Source organism: Pimephales promelas, chromosome 20 (genome assembly GCF_988280905.1).
Source record: "Pimephales promelas chromosome 20, fPimPro1.hap1.1, whole genome shotgun sequence".
Taxonomy (NCBI): Eukaryota; Metazoa; Chordata; class Actinopteri; order Cypriniformes; family Leuciscidae; genus Pimephales; species Pimephales promelas.
In genome coordinates, this window is record NC_142788.1 from 13,756,136 (window position 1) to 13,781,648 (window position 25,513).

Below are 25,513 nucleotides of genomic sequence, written 5' to 3' on the forward strand. Positions count from 1 at the left end.
TACCTGACGATTCTGAAGACCTTGATTAGCTGGTTCAAGTGTTTTAAACTCTGCAGGACAGTGGCCGCAAATCTTGCCCTTTGAAAACTTTACAGAATGTAAAACTTCAAGGTGCGTGCAATGGTTCCTTTCCTTTTTAAAGCAGTCATTTAGCCCTCAGCATGTGTTGCAATGCCTGAATAGATCAAACTAGAAGTGGATGATCTCACAATATGACCCACCTACAGAGGGCGTGTGAGAGACTCTGAAAAGGCCACCTATTGTTTATACAAAGCCATGACCTCAACACCCCCAGAGTTTACAAGAAAACTTCCCAGTTTACCGCAGCGTATTTCACAGTCTCCTCCTAAACAAGTGGTCAGTTTTCACATACTATCCTGCAATCTTCCAGGGCTTGGTTTGGTTCTTTATTTTTAGATCTTGACACTCTTGAGCATGCTGACTGAGAATGAAACTAACTAATTGTGGCCAAACCAGGGTGGCTGCGAAATCTCAAAGACCACCATTTAGTCACTTTCTCATAAACAAGGGAGACTGGGAAATCTTGCCAAGTTCTAAGAATTGTTGCATCACATGCCAATGACAAATAAAGCAAATCTCGCGTTTCTCATTTAACCACATAACAATAACACAGTCTCGAATGCAACACAAGTAGATCATATTTTACGTTACCTCAACAATTGTTTGCTTACTATGCTAAGAGTAGCTTTGCCAAGAACAATATTTTAAAGATATATTTGGGCTACAGAATTCCTTGCAGTTTGTTGGTTTCTGTAGAAAGCTATGCCCTGTTGCCAATTTTGGGCCACAAAAATGGCTTCCATATGTATGGTGACCAACTTCACCTAGTTAACCTAGGAATCTGTTAAAGGACAAGAGCAATCAGGTTAAAAACTTGTAGCTTCGGTCACTATACAATAATGCTCCCAGTACACAAAGAGATCTGGGCGTAAATGTAAGCTAGGCTACTTTTAGAATGAATAAACAATCTTTGATTTTGCTTAACTATCAGCAACTTTAATAAGATAAACAAAGGAGACACATTCTTATGATTTGAGGGAAATTGGCTGCAAATTGCAACTAAAATAGCTGGAAATCAGACTTGAGTACCGGGAAGGAAAGGAAAAATATTCATCAATACCCTGTGCCACTAAAGCACAACACAAAATGATGTGTTGAGCTCAAACTCAAGGGTACAAAAGGAGGATGTGCAGCATTAAGCTATTAATAGTGGCTTACAAGAAATGCGCAGTGAGGCGGATGTTGGGATGCTACTATAAACATCCGGTGTGAACATCCACATGTCCAGAATCAGAAGTATGAAGAGTCCAACATTAGAGAAGCATAAAAACTGCTAATGTAACAGTTAATCCCTATTTTTTGCATTAAAGTCAACATGAAACAATATTTGAACCCATTTTCCAATTCAAAGTGAGGAAAAACATTTTTTTTTTGATTGATTGTGGAAACCAGATGATTCATCCTAGCCTTGGAAAACCCAGACAACTTCCAGCAAATTTAGATTTGCTCTGAAAGTTAAACTCCACTTTTTTTTGGAAATAGGCTCATTTTACAACTCCCCCAGAGTTAAACAGTTGAGTTTCACCGTTTTCGAATCCATTCAGCTGATTTTCTGATATTTAGAAGAATATCAGTAACCAGACCGTTTCTGGTCCCATTGACTTCCATAGTAGGAAAAAAATATACTATGGAAGTCAATGAGACCAGAAACTGTCTGGTTACTGATATTCTTCTAAATGTCCGAAAATCGGCTGAATACATTCGAAAACGGTGAAACTCAACTGTTTAACTCTGGGGGAGTTGTAAAATGAGCCTATTCCCCAAAAAAGTGGAGTATCCCTTTAAGTCTGGCAAAGAGCTCATTCAAGCCCATTTCAAATCCGTCGAAATCGAGGCACCAATCAGAAACGTTGGGGCGGGCATTACATGATGACGATAGCGCTGGGATTTTGAAGCAGATTTTGTATCCTAGATTACAAAGATGGATACCACCGTCAAACAACGTTTCCTTTTTGTTAAAAACCAAGCAAAGAACAACAGTCAGAGATGTTTCTCCGCCGGCCGCCGCACTGCATACGTCATCTCCTTCATCGCTCTGATTGGTTTTAGGTCTACCCATGAAGTCCGTTGGTGACGCCCCTCTGGAAATGATTTGTCTATGACGCTTTGCCAAACCATAACTCAGTTACAACTGAGAATGGTCTGGTTTTAACCAGGCTAGATTCATCCTAGAGTTTGACGATCACTTTAAACACATGTGGTGGAAAGTGACCTTGGTGATGTCATTAAGATAGACTTTTTATCATTTGAATAACATTCACTGAAAAATCACCACAATAAGTGACATGTGAAAGCCAAGTATGGTAATTTAAGTTTGTGCACACACATTAAGAGTAGTGAGTAGTGAACGCACACATGGAGCAGTGGGCAGCCATTTTGCTGCGATTGGGGGTTAGATGCCTTCCTCAAAGTCACCTGTTATTTCCTGCTGGTATTGAGAATCGAACCCGCAACCTTCAGGTTACCAGTTGGACACTCTAACCCTTATGCTATGACTAAATCTTTGATCTCACTTTGTCTTCAATCTTGCCCAAAAAACAGCTACTGAAGGAGGACCAGGCTGCTGTTCACCACTCCTCAGACCAGAATAGATTGATACGAAAGGCAGAAACCGAAAGATGCTGAGAAAATGTCAAAGAGACACACCACATGCAGATGTTCTGAGTACATCGAGTTCCTGTTCTCTCGTCTGCATCCCACGGCCCAGTCTGCTTCCTGTCAGGCTTGCTGTACCAAGAACAGAGACGACCCTTTGGGGCCTGGGCTCAGTTAATGAGGCCTGAAAGGCCGGGGTGAAGGGTACATTCTTTGGCCTCCGTCCAGCAGAAGGTCACAGGATGAAGGGGGTGTTAAAGGGACGCACAGCATGAGCAGAGAAGCATTTATCATGTTTTGATACAAGACGTCAAATGGTTCAGGGACACAATCTGTTCAAAAACAGTCTGTCGGTAAAACTTACTTCCTGTATAACTCCCTTCAGTTACTAATTTAACTTTAATTAGCCAGAATAAACCTGCGCCAGCCTCTCAATATATTTTGAATCGAGTACTTAGTTACGCTTCAGGGTGAACTATTTATTAAAATCCTGCATTCCCACTTTAATAACATCCTGGGATTAATGAAACTTCGTTCCACTGGAATTTTCATGGGAAATGATAATTGTCAGAAACCTCCAGCCCCCAAGCTCGTATCTTGGATAAATACACAAACAGCAAGTGCTGGTGGTGTTGTAGACATCATTCCTAGCAGTATCAAGATGCTGGTCATTTGAACATAGTGGCCAGAGCAAAGTCAGACTGAATGACAGGTGACCTTTGACCTCAAAGTATGCCAATGGTCTAGGAGAAACAGAGCTTTGGAGTTAAGGAGCCTGCATTAGGGACCGAAACGAATACTCCCTAAGTGCCGAATGAGTGCAAATGCACTTAGCTTTGATATTATTCTATCTATCCACACCAACTTACTTAGCTTACTATCTGCCCGTCATGAGGCTGAAAATTCACAGAATTATATATTGCATAACATAATAACATTTCACAATATTAACCTTAAAGGAGTAGTTCACTTTTAAAATAAACTTTTGCTGATAATTTACTCACCCCCATGTCATCCAAGATATCCATGTCTTTCTTTCTTCAGTCGAAAAGAAATGAAGGTTTTTGATGAAAACTTTCCAGCATTTTTCTCCATATAATGCACTTTAATGGGAACCAAACGCAAACTGCAAACTGTTCAAAGGGCTTTAAACGATTCCAGGCGATGAATAAGGGTCTTATCAAGCGAAACGATCGCTCATTTAAAAAAAAAAAAAAAAGTTTACGTTTTATAAGCTCAAATGCTCGCCTTGCTCTGTTCTGTGATGCGCATACGTGACTCTCCTGTTCGAACTCATCAAATCAACAAATCTTTTCCCGAGTCAGCTGAATGAACCAAATGACTCGAAAAAAGATTTGTTCATTTTGATGAACGAGTTTGAACAGAAGAGTCACAAATGCTCATCACAGAACAGAGAAAGGCGAGCATTTGAGCTTATAAAACGTAAACTTTTTTTTTTTAAATGAGCGATCGTTTCGCTTGATAAGACCCTTATTCATCGCCTGGAATCGTTTAAAGCCCTTTGAACAGTTTGCAGTTTGCGTTTGGTTCCCATTAAAGTGCATTATATGGAGAAAAATGCTGGAATGTTTTCATCAAAAACCTTAATTTCTTTTCGACTGAAGAAAGAAAGACATGGACATCTTGGATGATACGGGGGCGAGTAAATTATCAGCAAATTTTTTTTAAAAAGTGAACTACTCCTTTAAGTATTTATATTATATGTATATAACGTGTTAAATGCAATATTTAGCAAAACTGTCCTTTATTGTTAATTGTTGAAATTATAAGCTGTATTATGCATATTATACAAAATAACCCTTTCTTCACAATGTTAGCAGGTTTGTCAAAAAGTTAATTTCGGACCCTATAACACTCATTTTATTTAAAAACATGACATTCTTCAGTATTACTTTCCCCATTTGAAGAAATGTCACACTCTTCTGGGACGCAACATAATTCACAATGTCCTCCAAACTGACTCAATGCAGTCTTTTATTGTTTTTAAGATGGTACACAGTTTAAATCAATAAGCAATTGAAGTCACTACCTTTAGATATATGCTCAACCCAAAGCTGCAGCAGTCTCTGTTGTTGAAACATTGAGATTAGGAGGAATACTTTAATTCCTATTGCACATCAGTCCAAAGGAGTGGCTTAAAAAAGTCCAAAGGATAAGTGAGAAAAATGTGAGTCTCCTGCCTAAAGCAGCGCAGAGAAAAATCAAACCGAAACTACCAGGTTCTGATCCGCTGCGGGCCATTTTTCAGCGGCTATTATCCTTGAATACAAATCACCAGAACCGTCGGCCAACACCAGTTTAAAACATTAAACCAAGGTTTGTGAGATTTGGGTGAACGACGCAGGTCATGGACCCCTTCACTTGACAAGAGATCTCAGTAAAGCAGCAGCATTAAGGTTTCTTTCGGGAAAGTAAGGAAGCCCTAAAAGTCAGGGAAAACATTCATCTTGTGGCACTTTTCCCTGATTCTACACTTTCCCGCCACTTAACGTGCAATCAAGCTAATGAGAAATGCACTCAACTTATGATGTAGGCAGGAGCAGGATGCATTTTATTCCGTATTTTAATGCCTCCGCCAAAAAAAATGTATTAGTTATAAGCATTCATCCTTCCTCTTTTACTTTAAACATAGTCCCGTAATTTCCCACTAGGTTTTCGGTTCAGTCCTGAAAAGGAGGGGTTGCTCTAAAATGGGATTTTGCTCTCAAAGGGCTCATTTGCGTCCTTCAGTGCTGCATGAAACGAAAGCTGTAGGTTTAATTTGTAATTCATTTTGGACTGTCGTCCGTGTAGTCCGTCCACCTCTTAATCTCCGCCGCGCTCCTCGTCTCCCAGCTCGCCGTCCATCAGCAAGGCTGCGTATTTACTGGCTGAGCTGAATTCCTGGAAAAACAAAAAGGGGATAGTGAGACGTAACTAAAACATGGCTGTTATTTGAGGTTCATATGTGGTCTCTAAATCAGGTGATTTTCATAGAAATGTATTTTGCCTGCTATGACACAGGATAGTGGTGTAAGATACTGAGATACTTTTAGAAATAAACACTATGTAAGCGATGGTTTGTGCCTATCGGTGTAATGAAAGGAATAATAATTAAAAAAATCAATATATAATTTTCTTAAAGTGCATTGTAGTGTCTTTTAAGGTTGTCACTTGGCCGGCTTGGTTCTATGAAAATTAACTCTGGTGCGATTGCAAAGTTAGTGCGGTTCATTTGGATATGTGTGAACGCTGCCATCCGAACCCTGGTACGCACCAAACAAATGAACCGAGACCCATTCGAAATCGCTGAAAAGATGAGTTTCGGTCCGCTTCCAAACGAACTCTGGACAAAAGAGATTTAAACGAACCAAAAAATTACAGAATGCTTAAGAATACCTGGTTCTTGGCTGCCCATAATAGTTCGGTCCAGGTTTTGGATGACTCCTTGCAGCCGATCTTAAAGGGTTAGTTCACCCAAAATTGAAAATTCTGTCAGTAATTACTCACCCTCATGTTGTTCCAACCCCGTTAGACTTTTATTCAACTCCGGAAGGCAAATTAAGATATTTTTGATGAAATCGGAGAGCTGGCTCACTCCTTAATAGGCTGCTAGGTAATTGACATCTGCCGGCCCAGAGAGTTAGTAAAGACATTGTTAAAATAGTCTGAGTGACTACAGTGGCTCAACCTTAAGTTTATCAAGCGACGAGAACACTTTTTGTGCGGGGGAAAAAAAAAAACTTTATTTACCTATTCATTTTCTTTGGTGTGGGCCTCTGACGCGAGTTCACGAGAGCAACACGACGCATGCCCCAGAACTGAGAAGATGACGCAGATGGGTCTCGATGTAGTGTTTAAAATGGTTTAAAATATTTCTTTAATATACAAAAAGCTAAATTTAACGAGCATTTTATTGTTAATCTATTATTGCAAAATTTCACATTCACCGTAGTAAATTTATGAAGCAGAATCCCTTATTCATTGTTTTTAGAGGAGAGGTCCAGCAATACATCCAAAGCATTTTCATCCAAGAACCTTAAAGCTCTTAAGACCAAGTTTGAACTTTTTAATTTATTTTATTAAAGCATTCTGTCCTGTTTTTTTTTGTGTATATTTTTATTTTATTTTATTTTTTTATATAGTATGACTATATGGATATGTGCAATATTGCTTTTATTATTTTGCTGTGTGCAGCTTGTACATCGTTGTAATTGTATTTTATGATACCTTGGCATTAATAAAAATAAATAAATAAAATAAAATAAAAATGGTGCATTTCCTGGATGTGAGAATCGTGAGAAAGCAACGAGAAAACGTAAAAGTGCCTTATCAATGCCGCAAAATGAATGGCTGACCTTTCACTCTTTCCCATTAAATGTGTGTGTGTGTGTCATCATCTCAGTTCTCGCGCATGCGTCTTGGAGCTCTCGTGAATTCTTGTCGCTTGATAAACTTAAGGTTGAGCACTTGGACTATTTTAACAATGTAACTTTTCAGATGCAATTACCTCATAGCCTATGGACGAGTGGGCCAGCTCTCCCAAATTTAATCAAAAATATCTTAATTTGTGTTCCGAGAATGAATGAAAGTGTTACGGGGTTGGAACAACAGGAGGGGCGAGTAATTCCTGACAGAATTATCATTTTTGGTTGAACTATTCATTTAATTTGTGTGTGTTACAGAGGAATACCTGCCGCTGTTTTGACACCTTTAGACATTTTATAAGCTCTTCTTGAGTTATCAACTGGTAAATATACCATCATGCACAATGCACATATAATGGTTTTGGATATTTGGAAAGTTATGTTGCAAATGATAAGCCATAAAAGCAGTTTTGTTCTTTGGTTGATTTGTGCGTTTTGTTTTCTCTATAAAAAAGCTTGAGGCAACATATCAGAAAAAAATGCTTGCTAGTTAACAATTAGCAACCTCCCCACCAGATGTCACTATCCACCATCATTTTGTATGTGAATGTAAGCAATTTTCTGTGAATGTGCAAAACTTCTCCTTCATTAGCCACTATAGGTGAATAACTACTAGATCAATAACAAAGTGCGGTAAACAGTAAAACTATTTTGTGCAACAAACCAGTATGATTATGATTACAATAAAAAATATGAATTAATACAAATAATATGATAAATACCAGTTTGCATAATCAATCAGCATAACAGACGTTTTCTTAAGTTAAAAATAAGGAGGATAAGAAAGCATGAAATATTAAGGTTTACAACATGAATTTATTACTTCATCTGTTGATTTACAGGTAAAAAAAAACACAATTACAAAAAGGCTATTCAATTTTTTGTCATTTGTTGCGTCAAAGGTTTTTTTGGGGGGTGGGGGGTTTACAGAGAAAACTTTTTTGGACAACAAACTCATGAAGGCAACAAAAATGGCAAAGAAAATATGAGAATATTAAAAATCTAATTAAAATATACAAAAAAAATGGAAGTCGATGAACATCTTTGAGTTATACTTAGGCCAGTCAAACTTAAAGCAACACCGAGGAACATTTCCTCTGCGGTCGCCCTACAGGTTGGAAGCGGAATTGTCCCTTAGTTACCGCTGTCGTAAATAATTTCGCCTATAGCGCAGCCGACTGTCGCACGCACCCTCGTTGTTTATCCAGCACCGGCTTTTGAATGAACGATGTCCACAGACAAGGTAGAGCATGTTGCATGAAAGTATGATGTATTGCGACATCAGAAACGAAGAAAAACTAAATAATGACTATTGTAACGCTTGACGTAAAGCAAGTCAAATTTTTAGTTTTCTTATGTCTCATTAGAACTACAGAAATGTGACCCGATCTGGCAATCTTATAAGTGCATTTCACCATTCACACATTATTTTAAGGTAAAAAATCTTACTTAGTGTTGCTTTAACTGCTAACGCTGTTAATTCCAGGTTATACAGGATAAACCCAGGACTACTGAAATAATGGCTCTTCAACACCTGGTTTATTTTTAAGGTCTGCTCCATCTGGTCTATTAAGTTGGTTCGTTTAACTTGCCGAGAAAGTCCCTTCGAAATGGAGTTCATGTGTTTATTTGAAAAAAGGTCTGTCATGGTTAAAAACCAGATGGACCCCAGTGTGAAAACAGACCTGGGTGGATCTCAATCACACAAGTATTTTGCTTCATTCAGAAGTAACTGCAAGTGATGCAAGAATAGACGACAGGAAAATCCAAACAATAGCTGAGACAATTGCAGGCTTCATTCAGTAATAAGATGCCACACACACACACACAAGATTCAAATTAACGTTTGCTGTGATACAGAATAAAAATACAGGAATGTTCAAAAGATGACTTGAACAGCTATATTTGGTTAAAAAAAAATAATAATTCTAAAATGAATGGGTTGATTTTGTTGGTGAGCAAATAATTAAAATTATTTGTTGGGAGTAAATAAAAATAATCAAAAAAGCTCAAATATAATTTTTACTACTGAAGACATTTTTGTGTGAGTGCAAACTATTCTTTTATAGCTTTTATAGGAATGTAGATTAAATATATTTGTATTCTTGATTAGTAGTAGTTTTTGATCAATATAGCATAAAATTAAAATAATAATTGTGATTTTTATTGTAATTATTATGAAATATATTAAAATAAGAAATATGTTGTAATATTGTAACTGGTGTACTGGAAAATCAAGTATTTATATAAATATCATTTTTTTAAACATTTTTAAACATTAACTCCTCAAGCTTTTATTTTGAAGAGTTGCCGTCAAATAGATGTTGGTGCTGCCGGATTCATTAAATCACAGTCTGCGCGATTTCACAATTTATCTCTATATATCGTTCAGCCTTATTAAGCATGAAAAACATGCTTAATCTTTAAGACTGATCAATAATTTTACCATTTGTATGAGACGGAGAAGCACAAACAGCTTGGAAAAGGGTGTCAAATGTAATGTTTTCACATATAAGCATGTATAGTAGAGGTTTGTGTCAGTATTCTCAATTCAACAGCTGTAATTCAATGCTTGCATCAGAATTATGTGTCTAGACTCAAATAAATATTTACATTTTTCAAGTCACATATCTTCCAAAAAGAAGCTGACAATTACAGTCTGAGACTAGCGTTGTAATTTCCATTACAGAGAATGGAGCATCTAAAAAAAGACACTAGAGAAAATATTCATTAAAGGATTGTTGAACAATAAAAGCCAGAAGTAAAAGCACAGGGAGCAGGGATCATGGGATCACACCCAGAGAGAGCGTTCGCTCTGTCACTCACAGGGCTGGGAGGCTCCTCAAATTTCTTTGGGTCTGGTGCTGGTCTGAGATCTCGCTCTCTTCTTGCTTCCTTTCTACAAGCAACGTACAACACACTGAGACAGAGTCTCACAAGTACTTCTACACTCATTCAGAAAAACACTCCAGAGCAGGGACGCACATCCCAGACGAACCAAATTACCAATATTACAATCAATACTGTAAAAACACCTTCTGTTTGTTGTTGAAATGCCCCTGCTCTGGAGCCTTACACTATTTCTCTTGTCCCTGAGGCCAAATGCATCTTGCCCAGGGATATTTGCAAATACTTCAAACATGTTGAAACTGTTGTTTGGTCAAACAGCCCACTGACTTGCTTGTCTGTGTTTAAGGCGTGAGCATTTTTCAGTGGCTCGCTCTTGATTACAAGTGACTGACTTTATGAGTGAACCACTGAATTTTCATTCAATCGATTTAAAAATTGTGTAAATCAGCACTTTTTTGTTGTTGAGACTGGAAAGATGCGAATGGACACAGTGCTCTACAGGCCAAACTAACACAGAGACAGATTTGTCCAACCACCACCCTTATATGAAGGAAAAAGCTCTGCACTTTTGGACTGAAGGGGTGCCAAAGAGCAGCTAACCTGTCTGTCTCCTTCCTTCGGTCTCGGCTGGCTGCGTCTCCACGGCCCCTGCCTGCTCCGGAGCCCGAGGTCCCACCGCGACCCCGAGACGGGCCCCGATCCCGGCGCATCCCATCTGCTTTGTTTTCATCTGTAAGGAGAGCCCAGTGTTCAGCAGAGGACAACTCTACTAAAAAAAAGTAGCAGCCTCCACTAAGCTGTAGGCTTCTATAAAAGCTTTACTGGACTTTTCTAAGAAGGGAGCCTACTGGACATGTTCTTTAGCTATGTTCAAGCTCTCACAACAACTGTAAAGCAACAAAACTCAATGACGTCAATGCATTGTGATGGGTTTATACTGTAGAGGGGTTTCCAGAAATTACTGATTGAGCTGATTTTCTACCAGCATAACTTTTGAAGTCTCAATGGATCTTCACACCATGACCTTACCTTTAGTTCTCTGAGGAGCATCAGCTGAGCTTGTCACACTGAAAAATTAAGCACATCAAAAAACTGAAGTCAGAACAATTCGAAAGAGCTCTACATTTATATGTATCTTTTTTACACACACCGACAGGCTGGGCGAGATACAATTCTGTCACCTCTAGAGCTGCTGGCGGGCCGGCAACCTTTTAAATCTCAGGGTTAGGTGGGAGTATTCCCCTGTGATACAGGGTAGGTCTGAGTACCAGTGTTGGGGAAGCTACTCTGAATCTGTAGTTTGACAAGCTACAAGCTACTTGTAAGTTAAAGTAGTTAAACTACAGTCAAGCTACCCTTTTGGAAAAGTAGTTAGCTACACTACAATTTACTATCAAAAAGTAGCTAGCTACATTGAAACTACTGTTGCTTTTTGAACAACGTATATTATAAATGACTGAACAAGTGTCTGAGGAATGTTTTAAGTAAAATATTTAGTGTTTTAAACAATGAAATACAATTATGATTTTAAAGAGTATTGTTTTATTACATACAAGACTCAAATATCTCAGACTGTTTGTCTAAAGTGCAAAATTGCAACAAATAGCCTACAACGTTGCAAGAACAAAATATACATCCAACATAAATTGCATGTAGAACATTTTCTCAAAAATACCGATTGAACTTGGACAAATAAGGCCATTAACGTTAGTTGTTTCTCCATCCTCCAAATCTGCCGTCGCGTCTTACTCCATCATGGATAATCATAATATGGGTATGTCAATCCACTTCTGTACGTCAGTGAACTGCAGGCCGCAAGATGCGTGATTAAACAGCAGGTGGCGGTAATGGCAAAAATTAGTTTGTAATCTAACAAAAAGAAGAATATCCCTGCATCGCGCTGATTCGCGCAGGCTCGGCATGCAAACACGATGTAGCTTTTGCTGGCGCTACACCGCTACTTGCTGCAAAAAGTAGTTAGCTACTGGAAAAGCGTACACTGTTTAAAAAGCAACTGAGCTACTGCCAAGCTACTGAAAAATGTAGTTAAGTTAGTAGCGTCACTACTTGTAGTTAACTACTCCCCAACACTGCTGAGTACTTCACTTTCAGTTCTGTGTTATCCTACCGCACACCATTATGTCTCGGGTCGAGCGGAAAGTTCTAAACTTCACTTCTTTTTGGTTTTCCAAAACGCTCCTGTGAAGCCAGATGATTGCTGGCAAGGGTTGGATGCCTTATCTAAAGGCTCTGTCTTCAGACAGACAGGAATTTGGCCAGACTGAAATGTCCAATGTAAGTGACACCAGCTCAGGCCTTCCTGGTGGCATTTCGGGTGAGTTTGTTCCCCTGAATAGTGATTGGCTGGGGCTCCTTCGGGTTCCCTAGATGGGACCCCTTCTAAATTTGAAGCTGTGGTCCTAGGCCCTTGAGCAGACACAGGTAGGCCTTTCATTAAACAACATTTATGGGTTTTTTTTCTGTGGAACGTATAGCATGGGCTGTGACCGTAGGGAATGCTGTCACTGACAGCCCAGTGTGACCTGAGGGTGAGTGGTTCTGGCATTTCATTTGGATTTGCTGGTTTTGAAAGTTGTCACTGCCAATGGGTATGCACTACCCTTAAGGCCATTGCACACTGATTACGAAATTTTCGGATGCGTATTTTCGTGTTCGTCAGCCTAAAAATTCGTCACGCATAGAAACCTTGCACACCGAGTCCGTTGCGTATTTATTAAACTTTTGCGGGAAAAAACGCAAAAATACCAAATGGATTCGTCAAGCAGTGAGGATGATTTTTTGCCCTCCCTCTTATTGAAAAGAGAAGAAAGAGAAAATATTACGTCCATCCAATCCTGAAATTGCGCCGAGAGGAAGGAGAGTTCCTTATCAAGGAGTTGCGAATTTATCCTGAGCGATTCAAAATTTACCTCAGAATGTCAGTGGGACAGTTGGATGCTTTGCTAGCGATTCTGGAGCCACATATTAAAAACAAGACCACCAATTTCCGTGAACCAATCGATTCTGAACGGAAACTGGCAGTGTGTCTGGTATGGACCAGGTATGGACACACACACACACACACACACCCGGTGGAAGCGCCGGGCAGACAGAACAGCTAGGCTGTTATTATTGTGTATATATTGTGCCCAAATAATACATTAGTTATCGAATAGGCTGCTCGATCACACCTTATTCGATCCTAAATTTCAATCTGATTGAAAGGGGAGGTTTATTCATTTCATAATCCAATATAGAGAAGAGAACATAAACACCTGATCGAATTGAAAACCGAAACTGAAAGCACGGCGCATATGTGCAATGATTTGAGGACGAGCTCCCCCCAGCCCTGAATTGTCAAAAGACCTCTCAAAATGCTGGCTCTGGATGCGAAAAACGCAGAAAATCGAACCCGATCCGATTAATTTTATGACGGACGAAAGTTTCCGAGGCGGTGTGCAAGCGTGACTGACATAACGTGCGAACATTTCGGATGCGAATTTCGGACTCAGTGTGCAATGGCCTTTAGCATGGTGGCGTGGGTATATCATTCCCCTTAGTGTCAGTCGACGCAGTGCGAGTTCCTTTCGAAAAGGAACGTCCAGGTTACGACTGTAACTTCTGTTCCCTGAGAAATGCTGTTCTTTCTATTCATCAGAGAATCCTTAAATGTATCATTAAAACAGTTCATTTAAATTGTATTAATATTTCACAATATTACTGTTAAATGCAGGCTTGATAGAGAAAGAGAGTTTATTCAAATACATAAAAAACTTTTAAATAACTAACTATACACAGTATATATATATGTATATATATATATATATATATATAAATTACCTGATTTTCAAAAAAATATATTATATATGATACTAATATAATTCTAAGTCTTTGGGTAATAAATATCTAGATGTAACATAGCAATCCAGAAACCTTTGGGGTGAAATGCTGCTGCTGGGAGGGACGACAGGTTTACGGTCACTCTCACTGGATCCTGCAGTCATGGTGCTCCTCTTCGCCCAGGCGTTCTCTTTAGGTGGCGGCGCCGGAACAACTTTTAGTGGCAGTCCCTCCTGCTTGGGAGCAGTAGTCTGGCTTCCATGAGAGGACAACTCGTCATCACGGCTGCTGAAAACCTCGTTTTCTACAGAGCGCTCACTCTCTCGACGCCTCGGCGCTGTCAGAGGGGGGGAAGGATTGGATTCTGAGGGTTTCTTTTTAATAAATTATAGCGGCAGTATGATGGTAGATTTACATATGTATGTCTTATGATCAGTAGCCATAAAGCCATAAAGTTTTGCTTTCATCCATTCATGCAGAAGGACTTGCCAGTGATCACTAACCCCGGCTCGATGTGCTTCCTGTTTGTGATGACTCGCTTCCTGTTCGTGAGCGCTCGGTTGCTTGGTCCTCACTACGCCAGCTGGGATGCCTGAGTGCATTAGGAAATGAGAGTGAAAAAACGGTATTTTTCAGTCTTTGCTAGCGAGGATGTGTTCACACTTGGCAGGTTTGATTTGATTAAAATTACCTTTAGTGCGAGTCATTTGTAAAAGTGCGAGACCCACCATTTCAGGGGGGGCATTTTCTGCTTTCTAACAAACTCTAGTGTAGTTTGACTGAAATAGTTACGAAACATGGACCAAAGACATCTAAACGAACCAAAAACAGGACGTGATGTCACAAGATGCGACCCTAATAAGGACAGAATCCTCAAGCATACCTGTTTTTTCTTGCCATATGAGTTACATTGCCCATTACAGTTTATTTTTTATCTTTATGTTCTGTGTTAAAAATGACCTTGTAAATGCTAAGCAAACCAGGACTAAATATATCGTTTTCTTTTTGGGTCTCAACTAAAAGCAAGGGAACCAAACTACAAGAGTGAACACACCCTAAATTTCATGCTCCTAAATTTGTTGATATCTTCACATGACAACGATTTAATTGGTGGGAGATCCAGTCACAAAATCAAATTGATATACAATTTAATTAATACTATTACCTAGTTCTGGCATGAAACTCAAGATGGCTCAGCTGATTGGTTGCTGTAGCATCAGCGGCCAATGAGCTGCAGCTCAACATTCAGAAACCCTCCACCTTCCCCAGCTCCACCTGTATAGATCTGCTACGGGGGTTAATTCATATCTGTGACATGTGCAGCAGCAACAGCTGCGTGTCGTACATGCTCACACAGCAATGTCTGTGAATGTATTAGCAGTAGCAAGTCTCAGTACTTGCTCTGCAGCAGCGTAGCAGATCTATTCCGAAAAGACCAAACACATCAACATTGCCATATCCATTACCATGCCAATCTCTATTACCATACCAATCTCCCGAGAGTTGTCATGACAGAAAAGAAATATAATTAACACATCACACTAATTGACATTCATAAGAATGTACTTTGAGTTACATGTGATGGTTTAAATTAAGATTAATTCATCTTTATACAAATTTGTTAGCTTTTGAAATATATATTATTTTTCAGTGACACCGAAGTTCAATTTTCACTGTATTGATTTCTGAAATTTTAGTGTAGTTCTAGTTTAACTCCTAAAGCCTAGTTCACACTACATGATTTCAAAACGTCGGGCTGAACTGTGCACATGACTTGCTCTCAGTGTTCAAGTTGTGGGGCTGTTCACGCCACACGACACACGTGATTGATCCGTAACAGAAGGTAACGCACTACACGAGTTGCCGACAACTCTGTCACCCAACGATTCTGTCTTGTCTACAAACCAGGTTTTGTCACGAAAATTCACACGGTAAAACGAACCGGAAACAGAACGCGCGCCAATACCCAGCGAAGAAGACGAAGAACACAACGAATATGGACGTCAGATTGAAACCAGTGTGCCAACTATTTGCGCGATGATTTGCTCTAAGAAAAAAAGCAAAAAGAGAAAAAATAAGATTTACGCGGTGACATAAACCCATGCCAAGCACATGACATCACTGAGGTTGAGACGTGTGACAACTCTGGATCTAGCATGCTCAATATTTTTCTGGCTTGGCAACGCGTCTACGAGCGTCTTTGATGCGTTGTTGGCTCTTTCATACTAACAGATTGGCGAGCGTTCATCGCCCGCTAATCCCTCGCGATGTGCAGCGATTTTAACGATTTGCAAATCGGGCTTAAAATCATGTAGTGTGAACTAGGCTTTAGTTTAAGTCCTAATTGTTCACCTTCCAGATTTGTATATATTCTGTTTGTATATATACATGTTCAAAAAAACGTTAATATAAAAAAAGGTGAAAAACGGTGAATGTACCTATCTCTGGGCTTGCGTTCAGGTCCTCTGTTCTTGTCCTCTTCCAGCTGTCTCTGCAGTCTCTCCTGCTCTTTCTTGAGCCTCTCCTCCACCTCTCTCTCTTTAGCGGCCGTGTCCACTGGTTTGGCTCCTCCGAAGATGGAGGCAGCTCGTCCTGAAACGATTGAAGGGCTGCTGCTCTGGTCCTCCTCTTTGGGAACACTGCGGGGCTTCAGGTTTAACCTGGGCCTCTGAACGGGACCTAAACACAGATGCAGTACAGTCTGTTTAGGGATGTCAACGATTAATCGACGATCGATTAATTGTCGATAATACATTTAATCGATAAAACGTATCGATCATCGATTAAGAAGGATCACGCGCGTGCGTGCTGCTCAACCACGAAACGTAAGCGAGCGCGCCGGTGTGATTTAAGTGTTGAGTCCCACTGAATGAGTCAAGTGGCTTGTTATCTCTACGCATTTTGAGCTATCCGCGTATATACGTGTATGTCTACGCCATTAACGTCCGAGTGATTCCGCGTGTCTGTACACGCCGTCAAATGTCCGTGCGAAACGAAGCAAAATGTAGATCTACATCTGGGGAGCGGTCTCTTTTTTTTCCTAGGATGGTAAGGGAACAGTCATAAATGCAATTAACCCCAGTGACGGGTAGGTTTAGGGACGGGGTTGAGGTAAGTCATATATTTATATAATATATTTACATAAACACGCTAAAAAGCGATTATGCGTCTTGATAGCATCCAAAAATGGAAATACGAATTGGCGTGTCATAGACACGCTACTTCGTGAGATCATTCTGGAATGACACACACCGGAGTTGTTTGGGACTATTTTACACCTTCATCATGACTACAAGTTTGCATGTGCATTCGCAGCCTTTTGTTTTGTGCAAATTTAACTTGTAATAGTTAATTTTGTGTACGCCTATCTATATCTGCTTTTATCTCATATTGGATGCATTTGGTTAAGAATTGACTTGATCTTTAGCGAGCTCAGTTCAAACGACAATGCACGACTAATAATGACTATTGGGACTGTCATATTACACAAGATTATAAAGAGAACAATGTTGTAATAAAAAAATTGTGAATTATTTGGGTGTAGATGTCGCGGTGTTCCAGGAAAAGCGCATCCACCACAACATCTGAATGGCACGTAAATTAGTTTAAAGGGTTAGTTCACCCAAAAATGAAAATAAAGTCATTAATTACTCACCCCCATGCTGTACCAACCCCGTAAGACCTTCGTTCGTCTTCGGAACACAAATGAAGATATTTTTGATTAAATTTGAGAGCTGTATAACTACCACATTGGCTCCTAAGGGACTGCCTCTTGACGGCCCAGAAAGTCAATGAAGAAAATGTTTAAATATCCCAAGTGACTACCGTGGCTCAACTATATGTTTATCAAGCGACGCGAATACTTTTTGTGCGAAAAAACAAACAACAATAACGAGTTTATTCGACTATTTCTTTTCTTCCTTGTAGGCCAGAACGAGAATTCCTTAGATTTCCACGGCGCATGCGCGAGATTTGCGATCTGCTTACACCAGCTTACACTACTTCAGATTGCAATTCTCGCTCATGCGTCGTGGAAATCTATAAGGAAGTCTCGTTCTGGCCTCATACAGTTTGCTCCAATACAGTCAATTGATTTAATCATTAAGTTCTTGGTTTCTTTTCATAAGATATTGAACACACACAAAAAATCAAATAGAAAATCAACAGAAAACAGCGTTCTCTCGACATATCAAAGACACAAACCAAACTCTTCCGGTCTCAGTTACAACTACAGTGTTTTAAGGTCAATATTGATGCTGTTCATGGGCAGCCAATGAAGATCACAGGCTGCCATTATGCAGATTTGTTAGAAACCGTAGGTTTGAGCAGGAAGTGAGACTGGAATTAGTGATGGCTCGTTTCAGGCAGTTCAGAATCGGTTCTTTCTTTAAGGAGACGATAACCATTTGTCATGGAAATTGATTGTTGAAACTTTTTAGATGTCTTAAATTCACAAATAGCTACATTATATGACAAACTATAGAAAAGACTTTGTAACCCAGCAGGAAAATAAATATTTAATATGGGGATAAGTGCTGAGGTCACCTCTGAGGCATGGCTCAAATCACTGTGGATCATGATGTCATATGATGTTAATGTGCAAAATCAATCCCACCCAGATTTTTTCGGCTCCGACCCTATTATGTGAAAAAGTATGAGTCTCATACTCACTATATGATGTTTCACTAAAAAAAGTTCGGGAGGAGCACTTTCAAATAATCGATCCAATTAACTCGTTATCAACAATCATCATGACTATCTCATCAGCATGAGAGGAAGCATATATAAAGGCACTCAGTCAGATAAACCCCAATAAAACGTATAAAATGGAATATACATAATCCATTTTATACGTTTTATTGGGGTTTATCTGAGAATTGAATTGTTAGTTATTCTGTATTACGCTGCCGGACCTGGGAAACGAATTTCGTTCCTTCATGTCTAACATGTTTGAATGACAATAAAGTAAACTAACTAACTAACTAGTCGACTAACCCACATTCCTTGACAGTTTTTCAGCATCCCGACACCTCACTCTCGGCTTGTTCCTTCCACAGCCAGGATACGGGTGGGGGGTGGGGGGGGGGCTGGGGTACTCTGGGTTTGGGCACAATCCCGAGCCCAGAGTCTTCTCCCCGGACAGCACAGCAATAATGCATACCATTTATTCTCTCCGACTAATTTGTTAGTGTGAACTCGTGAACTTGATCAGTTGATTAGCAGCAGAGTCTGGGTTCAGGTTTAGCAGGTGTGACTTCATGGACTGATTTAAATAAGACTGTCTAGAAGGTGTGGAACCTGTGACTTGCCTGGCTGATGTGCAGATCAGATACATATCAATTTGATTAGCAGGAAGGTGCGGCTTGGAAAAATTGAATAGGTAAAAGTAGCATGAAGTTTAAGTTATGAGAAAAACATTTTTTGAACAATGGTACCACAGACATTGATTTTCCTCTCTTCCCCTCATTCTTTCTAGACACGCCCACACAAACTGAGAATGGGTTGCAGAAATATCTCTGAGTTGTAGAAACTGAATCATCTACACGCAGGTTCCAATAATACTGCAACGGTCAAAATTCTTCCATGGATTTCCCATGCAATCCAAAAATATCAGGGTCGTAACCAGAGAGAGGCTGCATTTGCCATCATATTCCTTCCATATGTTAGAGAGGAAGAATATAATGATTGCTATTGTCAGGAGTGAGAAATCTCCCCCAACAACCAAACATTGCATGAAAAAGGCCTTGTATAAACATGTATCAATTAATGGATCAAAGTACAGACTACTTAATTATATTTAAAGTAACAAAGTATTTTGGAAAAGTAGTACACCTCAAGTTACTAACAACAAATACAGTTACCTGAAATTATATAAGAACAAATATGCCTTAAGATGTTATGAACTGTACATACACAAAATATTCATATTGAAGTTATCCAGTAAGTTGTTAATGTTGTTATGTGTATACATAAACACACACACAACATTAACACAACACCATCAACAACTTACTGGATAACTTCAGTAGGTGTGATCATTCACAGCTGCATTGAATTTGTTATTTTTTAAATGGATCCCTTGCTCTCTTATTCCACTGATGACATCATCTGTTCTACTGATGACATCACAATGCCTTGACATGCCTGGACTTGTCTTGACTTGTCAAAAGCTTCACTATAGCTGATGCACCTCAGAGGCTCATTACAGCAGTAGTTGAGAAAGATTATCAGTGTTTCCTGGGTACTACTGATCAAATACCAGTTTTTCTAGGTCAGCAGATAACTGAACAGTTAAGATGGCTCAAGGTGAACCTTTTGACGGCAACATCGGTGGAGAGGTCATTCAGCTTGACGATGTCGATGTCGAAGTGAGGCCTGACTATGTGATTCGAGCTACAATCACACGAGATGATGTCCGGAGCACTCTTCCAGAGATACACATACGACGTTTGAATCGTCCCATGCCACGTTCCTATTTGGGGTTGGTTATAAGGTCTGTGAGGGAACTTTTTCGGTATTCTTTGACACCTGGTCTCGAATACAATCCATTGCCCTCCATGCTGGCCTGGAATGCAGATCACTGGTCTGTCACTTTCCAGGCATCAGGTGATTCCTTGACAGCTGCATTTTATCCAGTGTATATTAATCCCCGACCGGCAGAACGTGTGGAGACACCAAGGAGGGAGTCCAGCACTGATGATGAACAGCCTGGACCATCTCACCAGGTCAACAACAGATCTGGAGGATCACATATGGATGGATCACGCACTGATGATGAACAGCCTGGACCTTCTCACCAGGCCAACAACAGCTCTGAGATGAGATCTGGAGGATCACATATGGATGGATCACGCACAGATGATGAACAGCCTGGACCTTCTCGCCGGGCCAACAGCAGTGAGATCAGATCTGGAGCATCCAGAACACCTTCTGACCAAAGCCCTGGAAGTCAGAATGAGATGAGACTGGGTGCTAAAAGAAAAAGAAAGACTTCTGGCAGTTCAAAGAGTAGAGAACGAAAAAGGAAGAGATTAGACCACCACTCTGATTCTGAGTCTTCAAGGTCAGCACTCATCTCAGGCATTTCTTCTCCAGGATCACTTGAAGAAACATCCACAGATGATGAACAACCTGGACCTTCTCACCTGACCTACAACAGCAGATCTGAGATCAGATCCAGAGGCTCCACAACACCTGCTGACCAAAGCTCAGGCAGTCATGATGAGATGAGACAGGGCATTAAAAGAAAAAGAAAGACTTCTGGCAGTTCAAAGAGTAGAGAACGGAAAAGGAAGAGATCAGACCACCACTCTGATTCTGATTCTTCAAGTTTATCACTCATCTCAGGCATTTCTTCTCCAGGATCACTTGAAGAAACACATACAGATGATGAACAGCCTGGACCTTCTCACCTGGTCAACAACAGCAGATCTGAGATCAAATCCGGAGGCTCCACAACACCTGCTGACCAAAGCCCTGGAAGTCAGAATGAGATGAGACTGGGTGCTAAAAGAAAAAGAAAGACTTCTGGCAGTTCAAAGAGTAGAGAACGAAAAAGGAAGAGATTAGACCACCACTCTGATTCTGATTCTTCAAGTTTATCACTCATCTCAGGCATTTCTTCTCCAGGATCACTTGAAGAAACACATACAGATGATGAACAGCCTGGACCTTCTCACCTGGTCAACAACAGCAGATCTGAGATCAGATCCGGAGGCTCCACAACACCTTCTGACCAAAGCTCAGGCAGTCATGATGAGTAAAGACAGGGCGTTAAAAGAAAAAGAAAGACTTCTGGACCTCACTCCCCTGGCCTCAAGAGGCGTGCTAGGGACTGACGCTAGACTGGTGTTCGAATCCTGCTTGCAGCAGGTAGGGTAGGACCGGTCACATTTGGTGCCATGGCCCGGATGGGAGTGAGGTTTAGGACGTGAGCATGATCCCGCAAGCACACCGCTCGCACGCACACCCACACGCACGCACCACACACCCCAAATGCACACACCCCACACTCACATCACATACCCAACAACCCACATGCACACCCGCACGCACCCAACACACACACCTCACACGAACGTGCACTACACACCCCAAATGCACACACCCCACCATGCACGCCCCACACACCCCACCATGCACGCCCCACACACTCCACCATGCACGCCCCACACACCCCACCATCCACACTCCACCATGCACGCCCCACACACCCCACCATCCACACTCCACCATGCACGCCCCACACACCCCACCATGCACGCCCCACACACCCCACCATGCACGCCCCACCATGTACGCCCCACACACCCCACCATCCACACTCCACCATGCACGCCCCACACACCCCACCATGCACGCCCCACACACTCCACCATGCACGCCCCTCACACTCCACCATGCACGCCTCACACACTCCACCATGCACGCCCCACCATGTACGCCCCACACACCCCACCATGCACACCCCACACGCACACCCCACACGCACGCACACGGACACCGCAACACCCCGCACGCATGCACCCCACACTCACATCACACACCCCACACATTACACGTGCTTGGTGGAGTGTGTGGGGCGTGCATGGTGGGGTGTGTGCATTTGGGGTGTGTGGTGCACGTTCGTGTGAGGTGTGTGTGTGTTGGGTGCGTGCGGGTGTGCATGTGGGTTTTGGGTATGTGATGTGAGTGTGGGGTGTGTGCATTTGGGGTGTGTGGTGCGTGCGTGTGGGTGTGCGTGCGAGCGGTGTGCGAGCGGGGTAGAGTACCTTTTGAGAGCAACTCACCAAGGGTGAAAGAACTGTGAGCTCAGTATGTGAAAGTGGACATTCAGAAACATTTACTGTAATTCAGATTGTCTACAGTACTAACACGTCCTATGTGAATGACATTACTCTTCAGTATACAATGTATGTGAATTAGAAGTGCATACAGTAGGCCTAATTCTACTCGACATTATATCACTGTCTCTGTGCGACTTACACAATTCTAAATACAGTATATTGTACAGACAATATTTGACTGGGAATCCTTGGACAGACCCCATGAGTTCATCTTTGTCGGTGAAGCTGGCTTCAATCTAACAAAGAGGAGAAGGAGAGGCTGAAACATGATTGGACAGCGGGCCATTGTTGAAGTCTCTGGTCAACGAGGTGGCAATGTCACAATCTGTGCTGCTAGCAACCATGCTGTTCTACATCACCATGCTACACTCGGGCCATATAACACCCAGCACCTTCTAAGATTTATGGTCAATCTAAGAGATATTTTATTTCAGCAGCAGGGTCAAGAGCTAAATGAGAATACCATTCCCAATACCAATACCATGATAGTGTGGTTTAACATCAATGGGCAGTTTATGAACTTGTACCTCCCTCCATACTCGCCTTTCCTGAATCCGATTGAGGATTTTTTCTCCTCTTGGAGATGGAAAGTTTATGATAGACAACCCTACACTAGAGTAAATCATGCAAATTGATTGTTGAAACTTTTTAGATGTCTTAAATTCACAAATAGCTACATTATATGACAAACTATAGAAAAGACTTTGTAACCCAGCAGGAAAATAAATATTTAATATGGGGATAAGTGCTGAGGTCACCTCTGAGGCATGGCTCAAATCACTGTGGATCATGATGTCATATGATGTTAATGTGCAAAATCAATCCCACCCAGATTCTTTCGGCTCCGACCCTATTATGTGAAAAAGTATGAGTCTCATACTCACTATATGATGTTTCACTAAAAAAAGTTCGGGAGGAGCACTTTCAAATAATCGATCCAATTAACTCGTTATCAACAATCATCATGACTATCTCATCAGCATGAGAGGAAGCATATATAAAGGCACTCAGTCAGATAAACCCCAATAAAACGTATAAAATGGAATATACATAATCCATTTTATACGTTTTATTGGGGTTTATCTGAGAATTGAATTGTTATTTATTCTGTATTACGCTGCCGGACCTGGGAAACGAATTTCGTTCCTTCATGTCTAACATGTTTGAATGACAATAAAGTAAACTAACTAACTAACTAGTCGACTAACCCACATTCCTTGACAGTTTTTCAGCATCCCGATACCTCTCTCTCGAATGGGTTGCAGAAATATCTCTGAGTTGTAGAAACTGAATCATCTACACGCAGGTTCCAATAATACTGCAACGGTCAAAATTCTTCCATGGATTTCCCATGCAATCCAAAAATATCAGGGTCGTAACCAGAGAGAGGCTGCATTTGCCATCATATTCCTTCCATATGTTAGAGAGGAAGAATATAATGATTGCTATTGTCAGGAGTGAGAAATCTCCCCCAACAACCAAACATTGCATGAAAAAGGCCTTGTATAAACATGTATCAATTAATGGATCAAAGTACAGACTACTTAATTATATTTAAAGTAACAAAGTATTTTGGAAAAGTAGTACACCTCAAGTTACTAACAACAAATACAGTTACCTGAAATTATATAAGAACAAATATGCCTTAAGATGTTATGAACTGTACATACACAAAATATTCATATTGAAGTTATCCAGTAAGTTGTTAATGTTGTTATGTGTATACATAAACACAAACACAACATTAACACAACACCATCAACAACTTACTGGATAACTTCAGTAGGTGTGATCATTCAATCATTGAATTTGTTATTTTTTAAATGGATCCCTTGCTCTCTTATTCCACTGATGACATCATCTGTTCTACTGATGACATCACAATGCCTTGACATGCCTGGACTTGTCTTGACTTGTCAAAAGCTTCACTATAGCTGATGCACCTCAGAGGCTCATTACAGCAGTAGTTGAGAAAGATTATCAGTGTTTCCTGGGTACTACTGATCAAATACCAGTTTTTCTAGGTCAGCAGATAACTGAACAGTTAAGATGGCTCAAGGTGAACCTTTTGACGGCAACATCGGTGGAGAGGTCATTCAGCTTGACGATGTCGATGTCGAAGTGAGGCCTGACTATGTGATTCAAAGTACAATCTTACGAGATGATGTCCGGAGCACTCTTCCAGAGATACACATACCACTCTTGAATCGTCCCATGCCACGTTGCTATTTGGGGTTGGTTATAAGGTCTCTGAGGGAACTTCTTCGGTATTCTTTGACACCTGGTCTCGAATACAATCCATTGCCCTCCATGCTGGCCTGGAATGCAGATCACTGGTCTGTCACTTTCCAGGCATCAGGTGATTCCTTGACAGCTGCATTTTATCCAGTGTATATTAATCCCCGACCGGCAGAACGTGTGGAGACACCAAGGAGGGAGTCCAGCACTGATGATGAACAGCCTGGACCATCTCACCAGGTCAACAACAGATCTGGAGGATCACATATGGATGGATCACGCACTGATGATGAACAGCCTGGACCTTCTCACCAGGCCAACAACAGCTCTGAGATGAGATCTGGAGGATCACATATGGATGGATCACGCACTGATGATGAACAGCCTGGACCTTCTCGCCGGGCCAACAGCAGTGAGATCAGATCTGGAGCATCCAGAACACCTTCTGACCAAAGCCCTGGAAGTCAGAATGAGATGAGACTGGGTGCTAAAAGAAAAAGAAAGACTTCTGGCAGTTCAAAGAGTAGAGAACGGAAAAGGAAGAGATCAGACCACAGCTCTGATTCTGAGTCTTCAAGGTCAGCACTCATCTCAGGCATTTCTTCTCCAGGATCACTTGAAGAAACACATACAGAT

At 40.9% G+C, this 25,513-nt stretch overlaps 1 protein-coding gene across 1 annotated transcript in view; it reads right to left on the minus strand.

Annotated features, from left to right (window-relative positions):
* Positions 1 to 4,654: 4,654 nt before the first annotated feature.
* The window catches only part of eif4ba (eukaryotic translation initiation factor 4Ba), a 58,322-nt gene continuing 37,463 nt past the window's right edge, over positions 4,655 to 25,513 (minus strand). The window contains exons 9-15 of the mRNA XM_039652046.2: positions 16,232 to 16,472; positions 14,297 to 14,385; positions 13,887 to 14,130; positions 10,983 to 11,020; positions 10,554 to 10,683; positions 9,930 to 10,002; positions 4,655 to 5,580 (exon numbers count right to left, since the gene is read on the minus strand). Coding sequence (XP_039507980.1) covers positions 5,503 to 5,580; positions 9,930 to 10,002; positions 10,554 to 10,683; positions 10,983 to 11,020; positions 13,887 to 14,130; positions 14,297 to 14,385; positions 16,232 to 16,472 — 893 coding nt within the window. The 3' untranslated portion in view covers positions 4,655 to 5,502. The remainder of the gene's footprint in view (positions 5,581 to 9,929; positions 10,003 to 10,553; positions 10,684 to 10,982; positions 11,021 to 13,886; positions 14,131 to 14,296; positions 14,386 to 16,231; positions 16,473 to 25,513) is intronic.